A 17,468-nucleotide genomic window follows, 5' to 3' on the forward strand; every position below is an offset into this window, starting at 1 on the left:
TCCCATACCAAACTGGGATACCAATACAGACGATACGAAATTGGGTGGAACTGTTGACTCCACCGAGGGTGCTGAGGCCCTGAAGAGAGACCTAGACAGGTTGGAGAGCTGGGCAGTCACCAACAATCTGAAGTTTAACAAGAACAAGTGCCCGATTCTGCACCTGGGAAGGGGCAGCCCTGGCTATACGTACAGCCTGGGGGATGAGATGCTGGAGATCAGCCCTGCAGAAAGTGATCGGGAGTTCTGGTCAGCAGCGAGCCAAACATGAGCCAGCAGTGTGCCTTGGCAGCCAGGAGGGCCATCCGTATCCTGAGGTCTATCAGGCACCTAGCCAGTCGAGGTGTAGTGGGTTTATGTGGCAAGGTTTTGGTAGCGGAGGACTGCAATTGTGCCCTCTGTAAGAAGAGTCCAGCAGCTGCCCCATGTTAGATTAGGGCCAGTTTCAGCCAGATCCAAAGAGACCCACTGCTCCCCAGAACCGAGCCAGTAAGCGATGTCTTTTGCGCCTTTCTGAGAGCAGATTTAAGAAAAGGAAAAAGCAAGGAAACAAACAAACAAAAGAAAACAAAACAAAACAAATCTACTGCACAACAGCAAGTGGTAGAGTGAGGAGTGAGAAGCAGCACTGCAATCCCCCAGGACAGTGCAGAAGGAGGGGAGGAGGTGCTCCAGGCACGCAGCAGCAGTTCCCCTGCGGCCTGTGGAGAGGCCCCTGGTGGAGCAGGCTGTCCCCCTGCCGCCCACGGGTCCCACGGCGGAGCACATCTCTACGCTGCCCCCATCTCAATCCTTATGATGATCTGGCAGGGAAGAAGACTGGTGTGGCTGAACAGGGAACTTTTGCTGAGTCTCCGGGAGAAAGAGAGTCTATATCCAGTGGAAGAAGGGACAGGCCACTCGGGGAGAGTACAAGGAATTTGCTAGCATATGCAGAGAGAAAATCAGAAAGGCTACAGTCAAACATGAGCTCAACCTGGCCACTATGGTAAATGATAACAAAAAATGTTTTTCCAGGTATATTAACAGTATGAGGAGGGCCAAGGAGAATCTCCATCCTTTATTGGACTCAGGGGGAAACATGACTACTGAGGATAAGGAAAAGGCTGAGGTTCTTAATGCCTTCTTTACGTATGTCTTTCCTAGTCAGACCACTTGTCCTTGGGGTACTCAGCCTCCCAAGATGGAAGTCTGGGTTGGGGAGCAGAAGAAACCTCTCACAGTTCTGGTGGGAAGAGTTGGAGACCTGCAGCTCCACCTGGACTGTCACAAGCCCATGGGGCCAGATGGGATCCACCCGAGGGTGCTGAGGGAGCCAGTGGATGTGATTGCTGAGCCGCTTTCCAGCATCTCTCAGCCGTCATTTTCATCCGCAGAAGTCCCAGATGACTTGAGGCTTGCTAATGTGATGCCCATCTCTAAGAAGCGTCGTAAGGAGGACCTGGGGAACTACAGGCCTGTCAGCCTGACCTCGGTGCCAGGAAAGGTGATGGAACAGGTTGTCTTGAAGGCAATTGTACAGCATGTGCAAAACAACTGGAGAATCAGGCCCAGTCAGCATGGGATCATGAAAGTCAAGTCCTGCCTGAACAACCTCACCTCCTCTTATGACCGGGTGACCTGCCTAGTGCATGAGGGAAAGGCTGTTGACATAGTCTACCTAGATTTCAGCAAAGCCTTTGATATGGTTTCCCACAGTATTCTAGTGGAGAAGCTGGCAGCCCGTGGCTTGGACAGATACACTCTTTGCTGGGTTAAAAACTGGCTTGACGTCTGGGCCCAGCGAGTGGTGGTGAATGGAGATCCAGCTGGAGACTGGTCACCAGTGGTGTTCCCCAGGGGTCAGTGCTGGGGCCCATCCTGTTTAATACCTTTATTGATGGTTTGGATGAGGGAATTGAGTGCTCCCTCAGTAAGTTTGCAGGTGACACCGAGTTGGGGGGAAGGTGTCGATCAGACCCATGGTCTGATTTTTTTGTTGTTCCTGTGTGGAACCAGGAGTAGGATTCAAAGATCTTTGTGGGTACCTTGCAATTTAGGATGTTCTATGATTCTGTGGATTTAAATTATATATAACATGTTTGAAATGAGGGGTAATTTCATTCAGCTACAAATTCTGATCAGATTCTGAACAGGGGTACAAACATTTGGTGACATATCATTTAAGTGACTGTAATATAGGGTTTCAAAGATGTCTTTGGTGCATCAAATGAACCTTATATTCTGCACATTTTAAAATAATAAACCAAAAGGAAAGTCAGTTAGTGATTACAAAGAAAACATTGATAAATCAGGGTTGTTATACATGTTTTTGTGTGCAGAATGGATTTCTTTCTTTTAAAATAGAAATGACATTTTAAGGCCCTCTTTGGAGACTGTAGAGGTAGCTAAAAAAAGTTTATAGGGAGGAGGAGAAGCAGTCAAAGTGGTGACTCACATACCCTATTCTTCAAACTAGTAACTCACTAATCTGTTTTATTTTTGTTCTTATTTTTGTTTTTGTTTGGTAAGTTTTTGTTTTGGCCAGCGTGAAAAGCACTATAGCGCTGTCTTGTCATTTCAGGAACTAATGTTGCAGCTCTTACCCATCCTCAGTCAGTCAACAATGCCATAGACAAAAGGGGAAAAGAGTAGGAAGATACTAAGAAGGGGCAGTAGAAAACAAAGTGCAGGTTTTCCTTTTTATTTTGAAGAAAAGAATAAAGTGCTTTTCTAGGTCACATTTGGTAATACCTTACCTTCCAAATATTTTTGCAACATACTTTTTTGTTATTCAAAGAATAAGTAGTAGCAGGTTTTAACCATAATGGTACACAGAAATTGTTTTCATTCTTCAGACGAATGTAGCAGAGCTTCTGCATTACCATCCATTAATGCTGATCTTGTCACAGATTCATGACAGTAAGAATCTGATTGATGGAGCACTCTTCATGTGCCACACAGAGCATACATTAACCACTCTAGGTTCCACGGTGATAAAATAAACCAATGGCTAGAAAAAGCTTGTATCCAGTCTTTTCTTTGTCTTGCTGCAGTTTTCAAAGTGTTATCTTTTCCACTTTCCTATTTTAAAATTATGTTTACGCGGAACAAAATCCTACACACCATTACCACTGCTGTGATAGGGATTTAGGGGAAGATTAAAGTGAATGGAAATCAAATTTTCTTTATATTATCTCTGATAATTATCTCTGAAGAGAAGGGATGAGCTGGAGGCTGTAGTGAGGTGAGGCAGTTGTTCAAAGGCAGGTGATTGGTGTGAAAAACTACCTTTCAACTCCTGCTGAGGTTATACTTTGGCTGATTGCAGTGTAAAGTCTCACCACAAATTTAAGGTGTTAATGAGGTAATTTAACCCATGCAAATATCATCAGATCTTGTCATTTTTGGAAAACGTGCAAATATGTTTGAGGCATTTCATTTATTGTTGGCTATCCTGTTGAAGGCAGTTCACTCAGTGTTTTCAAGGGTCTTGGGAGAACTAGAGAGTCCATTTACTTTCTACTGGTGGTTAGAATCCTAGAAGTAACCCGTATAACCCACACGACCACTCACGTATCTGAGGCATGATGTTTGGTGGAGGTGTCATGGTGACTAACTACTACCTCTTTGCTTAAGGTGAAACATAATTGAACCAGTCCTTAAGAATCTTCTGTGGGATGTAACACTTTCCCGTTAGTACCTAATGCTAAATCCCTCATCCTTGAGCAAACAGTGATAGCAAAGAACAATTTCCCACACCACCTACTTGTAGCCACTGCTTTTAGGTTCATATAAAGAGTCAAAGTTAAAAGTCAAAACAGTATCTCATTTTACTCCATGTTTGTACTTCGGTTATTGGCTTTTTAAAGGTCAGTCGAAGGTTATTGTCCTACAAAAAAGGGAAAACACCTTGCTTTCGGCAGTTCAGTTCCACGTCTTTTCCAAGGGCAGAGCTTTACGCATTCAAGAGACAGCCTTGAAATAATCACCCACTTCACAGAGTTGATTCCTGTGTGATCTGACAGTAATAACAAAAGTTCAGCAGTTTAAAATCCAAAATCAACCTTGCTATTCTGCAAAGCACCTCAGAAACTACTGGCTTTTTATAAGAGGGAAAATAAAATACATTACTTGTTGGCAACGATAACATTATTTATATTTCCCGTTCAATTTAATATTCATCCTAAGGGGCCTAAGGGAGGAGGGGGGGAGGGGGGGAGGAATAAATTCAACCATTTCCCATCTTTCATTAGAAACTTTATTATGTTAACCTACAAGTATGTGAAGTGAAATAAATGGTAGTGAAGGGCAAAATGATGAACATCAGTCATCTTTGGAAAATAGATATATTTTAACAACAAAACAGGTTTTTGTTTTTGCTTTGTTACAGCTATGAAAAAAAAAGTCCAGACATACTTGATAGGTTTTCTTTAAAAATATATTACAATTCAGTCTTATCAAAGTGAAGTCATGTGGTCTAAAAAACTGAAAATAGAAGTGTTAGGTTCAGTGCTCTAGCACTAGTGTAAGCGTACCAAAAATGGAAAGATTTTCTATACAGTAATTAATAAACACACACACAATTGTTTTCAGTCATTTAAACTACTATATATATAATCTTTAATATAAAGCATTTTTGTCAAAATTAGCTCTGTATTCTTCAGTCTGGATTATGGAGCTTCAGCGTAAGGATTACTATTTGGAAACATCTAATTAAAATATCCAATTGTAGTCACAGTACTTTGAAAATTCAACATATGTTAAATAATGCATTTTCTGCTCCTGAATTTTTATTCTAATTTCAGTATTAACTTGACTTTGCAGATTGTCTCAGAAGAAAGTACGATTACAACAAAATCTTCATTCTCCTCTAATCTGTATGTGCATTTGCAATTAAAATTGATGGGAGCTCTCTGGGTAGATCAAGATGAGGACAAAGTTTACACATAACAGTGTGTTTTGATTAAAAATATTTGATAAAACAAAAAGCTGTTGCAGTTTATTATGCTTCTAAGTGACCAGAATAAATAAGCCTGTACTATCTAAACTTAAAGTTTATACTTACCACATGCTTTAAAATCAGCTATTCACTTTGTGCAGAATTTTGCACTTTATTAAACTGCTAAACAACTTGCTAGGGGATAGCTACCTCATTTTTTCAGTGCTATATTTCTCACTCTTATCATGTGAACACGTAGAAACAAGCATCTCTTTCCAATCCTATCTGTGGTGAAGCCAATTCTCTCTGTGTAGCTGGTGTTTGCTAAAATTATTGCATCAACTTACTCATTAAGTTCCCACCAGAATATAGAATGGATGGTCAAAAGTATTCTAGTTCTTTAAGAACGTACTATGATCTGCAAAAAGGACTGTTACAGTCATGAGAGTTGAGTTTTGAATCTGTTAAATTGACAACAGATGTACTCCAGAGCTAGCCTCCCTAACAGCCATGCAGGAGATGAAAGGATTGCAAACAGAAGTCCCAGGTGCTTTTTTTCCTCTCAAACGAATGATATAAAGATACCATTCAAGAGGAATGTATTACCCCTACAGGCAACCCATTTTGTAAGTGTCTACCAACAACCATCCGCTGAAGTGAATTCACAAGTCATTTACTTGACCTAGATGTACTGCAAATATAGCTCAGACATATTCAGACATTGCTTACGCTGACTACACAGCAGGATTTTTACTCACAGAAAGGCTGGTTATGTATATATGGCTATGTATATACTTCGAACATACACAATAGGCAAAAGTATCAGAAATCCATTTGTTCCCACAAATATCTGGCTGAATATATCACTAGAGGAAATGTGTGTCATACTGGAGATTTTCAAACCAATTAAAAATCACGTATTGAGCTCTTCGTTGCTGCATATTAAAAAAGAACTGTTTCTATGATGAGGATTTATTTATCTAGAGGTCTCCAAATTTTATACAGAGTAAGAAAATAATTTTTTGTGAGCTTACAATTGCCAAATACAGCATTTTCTATTCACGGCTTCAAAGACAGGTTTTATTTTAAAGTCTGTTTCACACAGTACAAACACATGTATATACCATTAGCGCTACATGTTCCTATATGCACACAGATCCAGTCAATATTTTGTTTTACGGAGGGATTAAATGGTGACTGGCTTTTAAAACCTTGTATTTAATTGCTATGCTGGCAATGACCAAAGCTGATCAAGTTGTTTGTTCCAAGGATGTGCAAGGGTCAGTGCTTACAACCAGTAAGAACCAGGAATGTTAAGGGGCGCTGCAAACAGGCATATGCTTTCCCCAGGGTTAAGCACACCTGCTACAATGTCTCTGATGCCGAACTCTCATTTATCACCACTTCAATGACAACAAATAAAAGCACATGGTGTTTCCATTTCAAACCAGGGGTTTGTTTTCAAAAACATTTCTGAAAGTGTGTGTTTGTTTGTTTGTTTTTCCAGTTGATACTCTGTTGCATTTAGTATTTCAAAGGCAACTGGTTGTGATTTTCACACAAGTACATCTATTCCACCATGATAGATACTTCATTGTCTCGGGCTCTGCTGCAGTCCAGCCTTAAAACTGTCACAGCAGTCCCTGTGCTGAGCTGGCACACACACCAGACTACTGACCGATCAGCTCCACATCACATAGTGAGTGTATCACAGGTCTCTGTGCCAAAATGTGACTCCAGTGCAGAAAGAAGAGACTAGTAGGACTTTATGCTTCCCATTATATGCCATAGAATGCAACTACCTATATCCCTAAGCTCCTCATAACAAGCTACAGAGTTGGTACTAGAGCAGGGTGAAGATTGCTGGGATTGTGTCACAAGCATGTCAGCAGATGGCATCACTGACAGCAGAAGCAGCTGGAAGTAATATTGCCACAGCTGAGAATATCTTTTTTAGGTTTCTAAAGGTATCTTTACTTTTTCAGACTGTTTCAGACAGAGAAAGGAGTCTTTTGGAGGGATGGTCTCCATCCATGTAGTCAACAGAATGAGCTAAATTTCAAAGCGGGAGTCTGTTTTTCTGTTTTTTGTTGTTGTTGTTTTTTTACTTTTTCTGCGTTGTTGTTATTATCCCCAACAAAAGACCTTGATATTTTATTCTTCCAATGAATTCATTTCATAAAGTTAAACTATTATGTAATTGCTAACCACCTCTTATAGTATCAGTATGACATTATCCTTACTTTAATCCTCTTCCTCCACCCAGAGGTCTCTTTAACCAGACAAAGTAAAGGCCAGTTGGCAAAAATGCAAAAAAGAAAAAAAGAAAAAAAAAAAGACACACAGTAGAATATTTTTGCAATTACAAGCTAGATCACTAGAAACACAGACGTACACCTTAAAAATTGAGACAGAAGTTAATGAAGAATGGGGGTACATGTGTCACATTATTAGCAATGCAAAAGACCAGCTTAAGCATGTTTTTCCCTACATCAACTATAAAAAAAGAAAAGGTGCCTTTAGCAAGTATGCACAGAGATTGCTTAGTTATTTCTAAGAAAAAAATCACAACATTTAACTGTTTTTACCCTATATTACAGTAATTATTACTACCTGTTTATAAAATGTAAACCGTTCATTGCAAGTCAGGTTTACATAATTCATCACCTTTTTCCACTCCTTACACACTCAGTCCATGCTGACAAAAATAAACTGATTTAATTTACATATTTTATGAAGTAATTACTGATATGTTGTGGATTATTAGTAGTGAATGGAAGAAATAGTGGTCAGAACTGCAGCATATGGAGTTGAAATGTAGCAAAAGATTTGTTGAGGACTGGTGCTGGGTTTGGAGTACCCAGAGATCTTGAGGCATCATGTAATATTGATGTATGCAATGCTTTTGTCATCTTCAAAACTGTTCAAGCAAAGTATTCCCACCACCAGTAAGGGACAAAGAATGCCTGATGGTGGAATTCCCAAACAACTGCAGTATTGTGCTTACTCACACCCCATCTGATCTTGTTTCTTAGTATGTCTTGACTAAAGATCAGAATGGAAGGTAAAATTTGGCAAGGCAGTTTTTCTTCTACATAACTAATCACCTGTATAAAGTGGCATTTGGCAAGTTGCACTGTCCTGGGAGTATTTCTACTTTGAAACATGACAAATATCAAGTCCACGTTTAAAGTAGCTGAAGTGGGATCTGTTAGCAAAACCGACCTGCAAACTAAGATTTTTAAGCAAGTATATTACAGTATAAATGTGTTGTATACCTGTTTCTATAAAATTAACTGCCATGAAAAAAAAAAAGAAAAGAACAATCAGGGTCTCCCAAGTGTGGCATTTGTCCATCCATCACTTGTATACACAATACAAACTTCATGTAGAGATTCCTGTTTTATGTACAGCAATTGCCTGCTGGACAGATTAGGAGCAATAGGATCGTAAACTAGAGGAAGGAGCCATGCCACTTGTCCCCTTGAGAGTCCCACTGTGCTACACTCCAGCTTTTGGGGTCATTCACTGCCAACCTCCTTTGTAGAGGATGTGGGGCTGTCTCGAACTGGTAGCAAGTCATAGTGACATGGAATGTGGCTGTTTTTCGGGAGATCATAAGGATCCTGGCTGAAACGTCCACTGCTGCTGAATGCTCCCTGGACAACGCTCACCGTTGGTTCTGCGATAAAAGAGAGTACATACACTCATCACAAGAAATGGCAGAGAGATGACGCTGTATTTCATTGCAGTTTGCATTACAAAATATTCTGTCCTATCTGCTCCAAGACAAAGATTCCTTGTCATGCTGAGTCCTGAAATGAAGGTGTGTTGGTAAGTTGATGCTAAGGCATTCCAGCTTTACACTAAATAATGCCTCTAAGCTTGCATCAAGGACTTACCATGAGTATATTTAATGACAGAACCAAGTGGATCAGCATCTGTTCTCTGTGTGTGGACAAAAAAAAATAGTAATAAAAAATGGGGGATTTAAATCAAGATCTTATAAAAATCCTTAAAAATACAACACAGATAGTGATGGATTTCAGAAGAATAGCTAACTGGGGACAGTAATGGAAAATGGTGTCCTGTAATGCGTGACACACATTATTCTGGTCCTGAGACCATTAGGGAAATAATATGCTACAAGACTCCAATGTTTTCTGTAACTACAGTAATGCAGCAACCATATAGGAACCCTTTCAGTAAAAACCCACTTCTGTGGGTGAAAATGCATTTTTCTGCTCAAGGAGAAGAAACAGACCTTTTCTATCCCTCCCATACACTTGTTCCACCTGTGTTCAGTACTTAACAGATCTGAATTATATTGCAGTTAAATGCTGAGCATACCTTCTGCTGTTGTTTACAGAAAGACTTTCAAACTAAGGAAATCCAGAGGTAGCTGTGGGTTATTGAACACAGACCTGAAGGTATTTTTAAATGGTGCTCTTGTGAATTACACCACTCATCTGAAAAGAATGAGCTTGTTTTTACAGCTTTTGAGCAGAAAACAGAATTTGAAAGCATCACAATTTTTTTTCAGTGAGTATTTTTTCATGTGTTTTCATTAAATTGATTCAAAGGAAAAGAGTTTTGTGCTTCCTCTTATTAACCTTCAAAATCTCGAAGCAGAATTTCTACTTACCAACTTCATAAACATTCTTATTGGCTGAAGCAGAGCTGGCAATCTCAGCATACGGGGAGTCCCTGCGTGCTGGTGACTTCATTTCAACATATCCGCATTCTGAACTCTTTGGTACAAGAGCTGGTGGGTCTTTTATAGTAGCATATGGGTTTTCAGAGCTACTCAATGAGCAATTGCTTAAATTGTATTCTGAGTTCTTCACTAGATCTGAAAAAAGAAAAACAAACTACTCTCTCAAGTACACTACATAATTTGGACATTGATACTAAACAGAGCAAAATGCATTTCCACTTTTACACAACTCTGAAATTATACAGACATTCTTTAATCTTGAGTTTTAAAATTCACTCAATATTTAAATTGAAACTAATCGTAACACTTCACAATTGTTATACAGCCATTAATGAAAGCACCTCTACTGGTCTGTTCTTTTATGAGATTGATCTTGCCATCAGCAAAACATCTGACCAACTTCACTTCTGATTAAGATAGAAGCTAGCATTAAATACAGATAATGTGTAGAATCAATTTTTTATACGGTCTTCAGAATATTTTTGCCTTTGCAAGTGCTGAACTAAGGACATGATTAAAGTAAGTGACCTAACAGACTGTTTCTGATAGCAATGGCTAGGCAGATGGCAAGGTGGTTTATAGAGATGGCCTATTTGGTGCAAAACTTGAGCATGAAGCCACACCAAAAGAGTAACCAGTTTCTTGGAAGTTTCTCTGAAGTATGTATAGGAAAGCTGAAAAAGAAACACCAAGTGTCTTATCATTTCAGGATTTAGGTGAAGGACAGCTTGCCATAGTTTAAGAGAAGAGGCATCTTCTCAGGCTGAGAAGAGTCTCTGTGGTGTCTGTGTTACTTTGTTCTCTGTGTTGCTTTGTGGTATGCTGTATTATTTAAACTTCAGAGCTGAGACTTTCTCAACTGGTTCCTGAGTGAAGATCCAGCTTGAGAATGACTTTGGTAAACCTGCCAGTGGATATGTGCTCATAGACTTGTGTCTCCTTTAAGATATGTTCCATTAAGATTCCTCTAGTTCTGCAAAACCAGGGAATCTCAAGTAGCAATATATAGCAAATCACTTCTCCAGCTTAAATTGTCCAGTATTATAAATAAGGTGACAAACCAGCTGTTCTTGTCAACATATTTAACTTATTTAGCTACACTTTTTTTATTGTTTGGATATCCAGACATTCTAATCATCCTTGCTATACCTCAGTCATAAAACAAAAACAGTTGCATACACAAGTATGGTGCAGTATAAAGTCTTATAAGTAAACTGGATAACTCAGAATATCAAAATACCATAATTACCCCAAATTTCCTAAGGTTTTCATTCTTCTCTATGCATTCATACTTCGATAAACATTCCAAAGTCCTGCAGTGAGCATGTTGAAGCATTGCAGGCTTGCTTGTGATTATGCAGTCCTACACCGTCCATGCCATTTGCAAGAGGAATTGGTTCTCTTTTAAAGCCTTTCATCTGAGGCAGCATGCATCCTTACCTAGCTCACTAAACTGAAGTTCCTCTAGAATGGCTAGAATAGAGCCATTTTGTGCCTCGTGCATTACAGAAACATTTGTTGTATGGGACACATAAGGAACTTAGAAAGCCTTGAGGTTTTTTGGTTTTTTTTTGTGTGTGTGTGTGTGGTTTGTTTTGTTTTAAGAAACCTACCCTCACAAAAGAAAGAAAATAAATCCACAAATAAAAATTCATGCATTTAGGGCATTGATTCAATGACACAGTAATTTAGTCCAAAATTATTTTATATTCTCTTTGCACAGAAACCAAATATAATTTATAAGAGTAAACTGATTATTGACGTCATTTCATCTAAACGCACCAGAAAAAAACTCACCTTTCAGGGATTTTCCCAAATAACCCCTATCAAGTCCAAAAGCACCTGAGAAAAATGATACCAAAAACAGAGCAGTTTTAAAATCAAAGAAAACCGATTACATAACAGCTTCTATGTCTTTCAAATTAGCTTTGGGATTGATTTCTACCTTAGTGGAAGTATTCTCTCATAAACCCCATGAGACTGCCCAATATAGGGTTGCAAAAGCATTGTTCATATTTGCAAGCTTTCAGTACCTCTCTGAACAAGAAAGGTGGGTAAGGTTATAAAGGACTATTAAATTATCTGGTTGACCTCACACATGTCACAGGCCATTACATTTTGCCCAGTTACTCTTGAATGAGCCTAATAACTGCTGTTTGATTAACGCATATTTTCTGTCTGGGTAAACTGTATCTACCAGAAAGGCATCCCATCTTGACCTGAAAACCTCAGAGTATGGAAGTTCACTCCAGTTCTTGGTATTTTGCTTTCACAGTTAATCACTCCCACTGTGTTGTCCAAGGTCATTCTGTTACAGCTCTTTGACCTGAGGGAATGGCCTGAGCTACTAGTGCCTCGGTCTACAGCTTTACAATTAGCTGTTAGGAACAAATTTATCTCAATATAAATCTCAATCTAAACATCAGCAATGACTGACAACTGTTTTCAGAGACCTGGTACTTGCCTGGTTGTTAATTTATTCAAAAAGCTTTGATTGATACTATGCAGTACTAATTTTTTAATCAGACTGTATGGTGGTACTATGCTAGAAGGCTTACAAAAGCCTAAAACCATTTTACCTATACAGCATCTCTATAAACAAAAGTCATTGTTTCCAAAAACGAAATTATTCTATTTGAGAAGTCCTAAAACAATGAATTGTATTCCTACCCCATAAGTTACTAATTAGATCTCACATTAGCTGTTCTATTGTTTTTGCTAAGACTAATGCACAGGTCACCAGCCTACAGCTACCCAAGTCATCTCTGTTTATCTAGAAAACAAACATAATATCAGCACTCACCCAGTCCTCTCGAATCTCCCTGTTACTCAAGGTACACTGCAGTGGACTAACCACAGCTTAATGTGCTACTACAAACACTCTTGACTAAGAAAATGTGAAGTTGACCACCGTTATGACTGAAACCCTTTTCTACAGACTAGATCTAAGCCTCAGTTGTGTCAGCAAAAGATCATGGATGAGCATGATAAATAAGGGCTCTATACTATTGTTCTCATTCCCAGAATCTGCTACTGTTAAAGACCAGAAATGAAGGTAAGAAACGATACTCAAAATTGCACTGGCACTGAAAGACCCTTACAAAATTTTCACTTGTCAGTGATAACAGTCAATATAATCCAGCCTTTTTGGAATGCAAGAAATTGGGAAATGATGACAAGACAGCAAAAGACAGCATAAAGCAGGATACAGTAACTTAACACTTGTGAATTTTTCTTCCTAAGATGTCCTTTGTTTTGGCAAATGAGAGACTTAACTTGGGAGATGCTCCTAGAATTTACAGCTGAAGCAGGTCAGATGATGAGAAACTATTTTTAAACAGATTCAAGATAGTGGGGATTAAAAAAAAAAAACATATATGCAACCTCTCATTTATTTTGTAAGAAATTGTAATTTTGCCAAACAAAAACACTACTGTAGAACATTCATTGCATTATGACATTAATTAATATGAAAAACATTTTATAACAATGAGATATTTTGCATATCACATCTCGATGGGGCATCAGATTGATTGACAGTCCCTCATAAGGAGTCACTTTTTCATCTGTCAGGGTACTGCCTTAAAGGAAGGACAAACCCATAACCCTGAGCCTCACAGAATCTGACAAACCTGACATTACGAACAAGGCTTACTAGTGTCACAGAAGAACCATTTTGATACCCTGACTGGAGAACACGTTCTACACGGAAAAAAATAAATCTGTTTTCTATTCCATCTCAGCTACAATAAAAATAACATTGATTTTTTCTTACCGAGCTCATTGAGGTAACCCCCATGTTTCCAGTCAGCAGGCAGTGTTCCAGTGTAGTCCATGATGGTGCCTCGTTTTCCGGGTTCCACATTTTTAAGGTTCACAAACAGCTGATTGTTTTTTGCCTATTTCAAAGAAAGACAGATAATTGAAACTAGTAGGGGATTGCTGCATTCCACTAGGAGATAATCAGGGAAAGTGAAATAAATCCAATGAGAGGGAACACAGTAAAATAAACTGGCAGCTAATCTACACAGAAGAATCTAGATTTTTCTGCTTTACCTTTGCCAGGGTCAGTCTGTCCATGTTGTTGACATGAGGTGGGGTAGTGCACTGTGTTAGAGTGTGATAACTAGGGTTGGAGAAATAGTGACTGTTAGCATTTCCACCATTACTATGAGGGATGGTTTCTGAAAAGGAAAAGAAAAGAAAATGATTAACTTAAAATAACATGCGATTTCTTTCCTAAGCTATGTTTTCCATAGTGCTAAGTGGATTTCAGAATCTAGTCTGGAGTTTCTTGAATAAAAATCTAGAAATCTTGCATACATCTAAATGAATAAGAGAGAGACAGCAGTAACTGACTAATTGCATAGCCACTTTTAGCAAAGAGCATTATCAAGTGTTACTTAATGATTTGCCTTTCTGATCTGATCCCTTGTTTTATTTTGCATCTGTAACCATGGCATTGTCCAAGTCATAGACACTTTTACCACAGAGTTCACAGCAACATTTTTTTTGGTGCTTAAACAGCACCACTGTCTTCTCTGGTACATCTTTCTCTGCTCTGACAACTGCTTCTGCTGGCTTCTTTAGCTGCCAGCTTCCTTAATAGCTGTGTGCAAAAGACAGGATCACCTGAATTTTCATGTACACCTGCATCCCAACTCACATCCGTGGATCGAAAACTCCTGTCCTGTTTCAGGAACATTGCTCTTTCCCCTCATCTGTTTCAAACTTGGACCACTCTGCCCCTCTACACAGCCTTGCTGCAGCTAGTGTGAAATTCTGATTTTTCTCAATCTATAGCAGTCTTTCTGTATACAAGCTGTTGGCATCGAATTTAAAGTCTCAGCAGAAACTACATTTTGCCACACTTTCCAAGTCCGTTTAAAAGTAGGCACAGAGGAATAGTGAAGTCCATATGTCCACCAGTTAATACAGAAAAATATTTAGGGATTAAAATGTTACTGAGTAGAGCAAGATATATGATCACTTGATCCTTTATTCAGCAATTAGCATATTTTACCAGCATATACCAGCTTTATTGTACTAAATGCACAGATGAAATGACTACGATACAGAACAAACTAAACAGCTACAGATGCTGAACCAGCATCCTTCTGAACCCTGGTGAACCGTCTCTGGCAGCTGGAAGGTGACACAAGCCTACCACTGCTCTGGTGTGCTGGTTTACTAGCAAGTGGTGTGGTCCCAGGGGCTGCTCTGCTATAAAGCACCATTGGGAGCAGTGAGTCTGACTCCTCTTTCCCAAAGACGGAAGAACCCTCCCCTGTCTCTTTCGAGGGAGGCTTGCAAAGCAGACTTGTAGATGCACTCTCTGGAAACAAATAGGCTCCTGCTCAGAGCAGCCTTCACTAATGTAGAAAGATGAAACGCACACATTCAACCCTGTTATATGAATCCCATCAGTGCTCGACTGAAAACATAAAGTCAAGAGACAGAGGAAACAATCTGTTCTAAATCTCACTTACCTGAAATGGTGTAATCTGCATTGATGACTCTCATAGCAGGTGTATAGGTCACTGAGGGCATATTTGTTTCTTTCCCTTTCTGTTTTTGTCTGTAAATGATGAACAGCACTAGCAGGAAAAGCACAACCAGGACGAGAATGATAATGCCTGCTATAGCCCCTATCTGGTAAGAATCAGCAGGGATGGCAGTACTGGTACGGCTTAAACTGTTCAAGTTTCCCACTATAATTACACCAGCTGAAATACACAAAGAAATGAAAATATATTACATAAATTATGAGGCTTACATTTCAGGAGCAGAAGACAATATTTCACTTCTCAATCTTTCTTTCTGTTAATTTTAACTGTACTTCACAATGCCAAAATAGAACTATGTCAGAAACCAGCACAAAAACAACCCTAGCCTTGAGGAAAATCATTCTTCTTCTTCACAGAAAGAGGTGAAAAGGTAAGAAAAAAGAAAAGAAATTCTCTAGGCAAAAGTGCAGAGCAGATAACGTGCATGCTCTTACCAGCAGCTTTGCACAGTACAGCACTGTAAAGCATTTCATGCAATCAGCACCTAAGTGCTTTGGTCCAATAAACTACCACAGAGGCATCTAATACTTACAAATCTACAAAATGTATACAATTTAGTAAAAGACAATTTAAGCACATATTAAACACACACAAAATTAATTTTATGGCTGATACATAGATGACCTCAAATAGGTTGACTAAGTTTTAGAGAAAATAATTCCAGTAATTTTCAGCACCTAGGTAGGCCTTACCTTGATCACACCTGGCCCCCTTCCAGCCTGGGCTGCAGTAACAAGTCCCTGTGATGTGGTCACAGGTCGAGTTGTTCAGACAGTCACATATCTGCCGGCATCCGTACCCATAGGTACCTTGAGGGCATTCTGCAGAGAAATGAACAAAATACGTGTAAATGAAAAGCAGACATAGTTATCACTTCTGAAACGTATACAGATCTGTATGTATTACAGACCTACAGCACTACACCTGCTACCATTTGCTGCCTCACCACGTATGTTTTTGCACATGGCCAGCAGATGGCGATATCTTATGAGTGGTAGACCCGAGAAGATTTTCTGAAGGGGAACGCTCTACGTGTGTGTGCACATGCAGACAGAGAAAGAAACTGCATTCAAAAGTGACTTTCTTTTACCTGTTATCTTGCTGCCACTAAGAAAGTGAAAACAGAAAAAAAAAAAAAAAAAGAAAAAAAAAGTGGAAAAAAAATAGATTAGAAAGGCAGAAGACAGTGAGGACAGTTCTGCCCAGGCATGCCTGGTCTCACAGGTCACGCAGATTCAAGTGCTTGAAGAACCCTGTAATCATGAATGGTGCCAGACATCCGGCTGGTGTCATGACTATGACAGATGTGCTAATGCGGTGACAGGGCAAGAGACTAGGATCACTAGTCTGAGATGTGCCATCTACTTACATAAAAATAAAACTGGTCCCAGACTGCTTATGGCATACTTTGATACCATAATGTGTACACTGAGAAACTACATGGAGTAGAAAAATATTAAATTATGAAAAATAAGTTAATTGGAACAGTTTTACATGCATTTGTCTCTCCCAGAATGATTTGTATACAATAAATAATTACCAATCAAAGCGTCTCCTACATCACATAATCAGCATGATAGAAAATTATCCTACACTGATAAAAATTACTTCTTTCATATTGATACCTGTGTTACTCTGTGGCTTTTTACATTGTTGTAGTACCTATGGTTTGAGGAAGGGTGGTATTTCTCTTTCTGAGACTCAAATTTCTGAACCTCATGATTTTCTAACTACATTAATTTGTCTTTTTTTAAAAAAATCTAACACATCTGTTATGTATTCCTAGTTTACAATAATTTATGACATAATATAACACAATACGTGCCAAAGATACTTCTTTGCAATCTTGATAAATCCAGATGCAAGTGTAATTTCCTGCTCATATACCACCTTCTTCTCTTGGTTACATTCCATAAAACAATATTAGCACCACTGAAGTCAATGTCTGTACAAAAAGTACTATTCCATGATATATTTTGGCATTTTGAAATCTAAACTGCAATGAAAAGTCAATTTTTTAAAACTGAAGTTCCAATTCATAAATATCAGAACACTTAGTTTAATATTGTTGAATCATTATTACCAAATTATAGTATAAAATGTCAAATCTATAAACATCCTAACACAGCTAGGTTTGCCAAAGTATTTGAAATAATATTTTGATATGATGATATCAGAAGAGGATCTTAAAATCTTCATCTTTTCCTAAGCATTATTCTCCTTTTTAAGTGAAACATCCTGATATCATCAGAGTAGAATAAGA

General features: G+C 38.8%; 1 protein-coding gene across 1 annotated transcript in view; it reads right to left on the reverse strand.

The window, feature by feature from the left end:
* Positions 1 to 4,226: 4,226 nt before the first annotated feature.
* Positions 4,227 to 17,468, reverse strand: part of MEGF10 (multiple EGF like domains 10) — a 104,691-nt gene continuing 91,449 nt past the window's right edge. The window contains exons 20-26 of the mRNA XM_080573312.1: positions 15,898 to 16,026; positions 15,128 to 15,364; positions 13,695 to 13,822; positions 13,414 to 13,537; positions 11,436 to 11,480; positions 9,567 to 9,773; positions 4,227 to 8,603 (exon numbers count right to left, since the gene is read on the reverse strand). Of these exons, the coding sequence (XP_080429438.1) occupies positions 8,443 to 8,603; positions 9,567 to 9,773; positions 11,436 to 11,480; positions 13,414 to 13,537; positions 13,695 to 13,822; positions 15,128 to 15,364; positions 15,898 to 16,026 (1,031 nt within the window). The 3' untranslated portion in view covers positions 4,227 to 8,442. The remainder of the gene's footprint in view (positions 8,604 to 9,566; positions 9,774 to 11,435; positions 11,481 to 13,413; positions 13,538 to 13,694; positions 13,823 to 15,127; positions 15,365 to 15,897; positions 16,027 to 17,468) is intronic.

The sequence above is a fragment of the Anser brachyrhynchus genome (genome assembly GCF_964034855.1).
Source record: "Anser brachyrhynchus genome assembly, chromosome: Z".
Lineage (NCBI taxonomy): Eukaryota > Metazoa > Chordata > Aves > Anseriformes > Anatidae > Anser > Anser brachyrhynchus.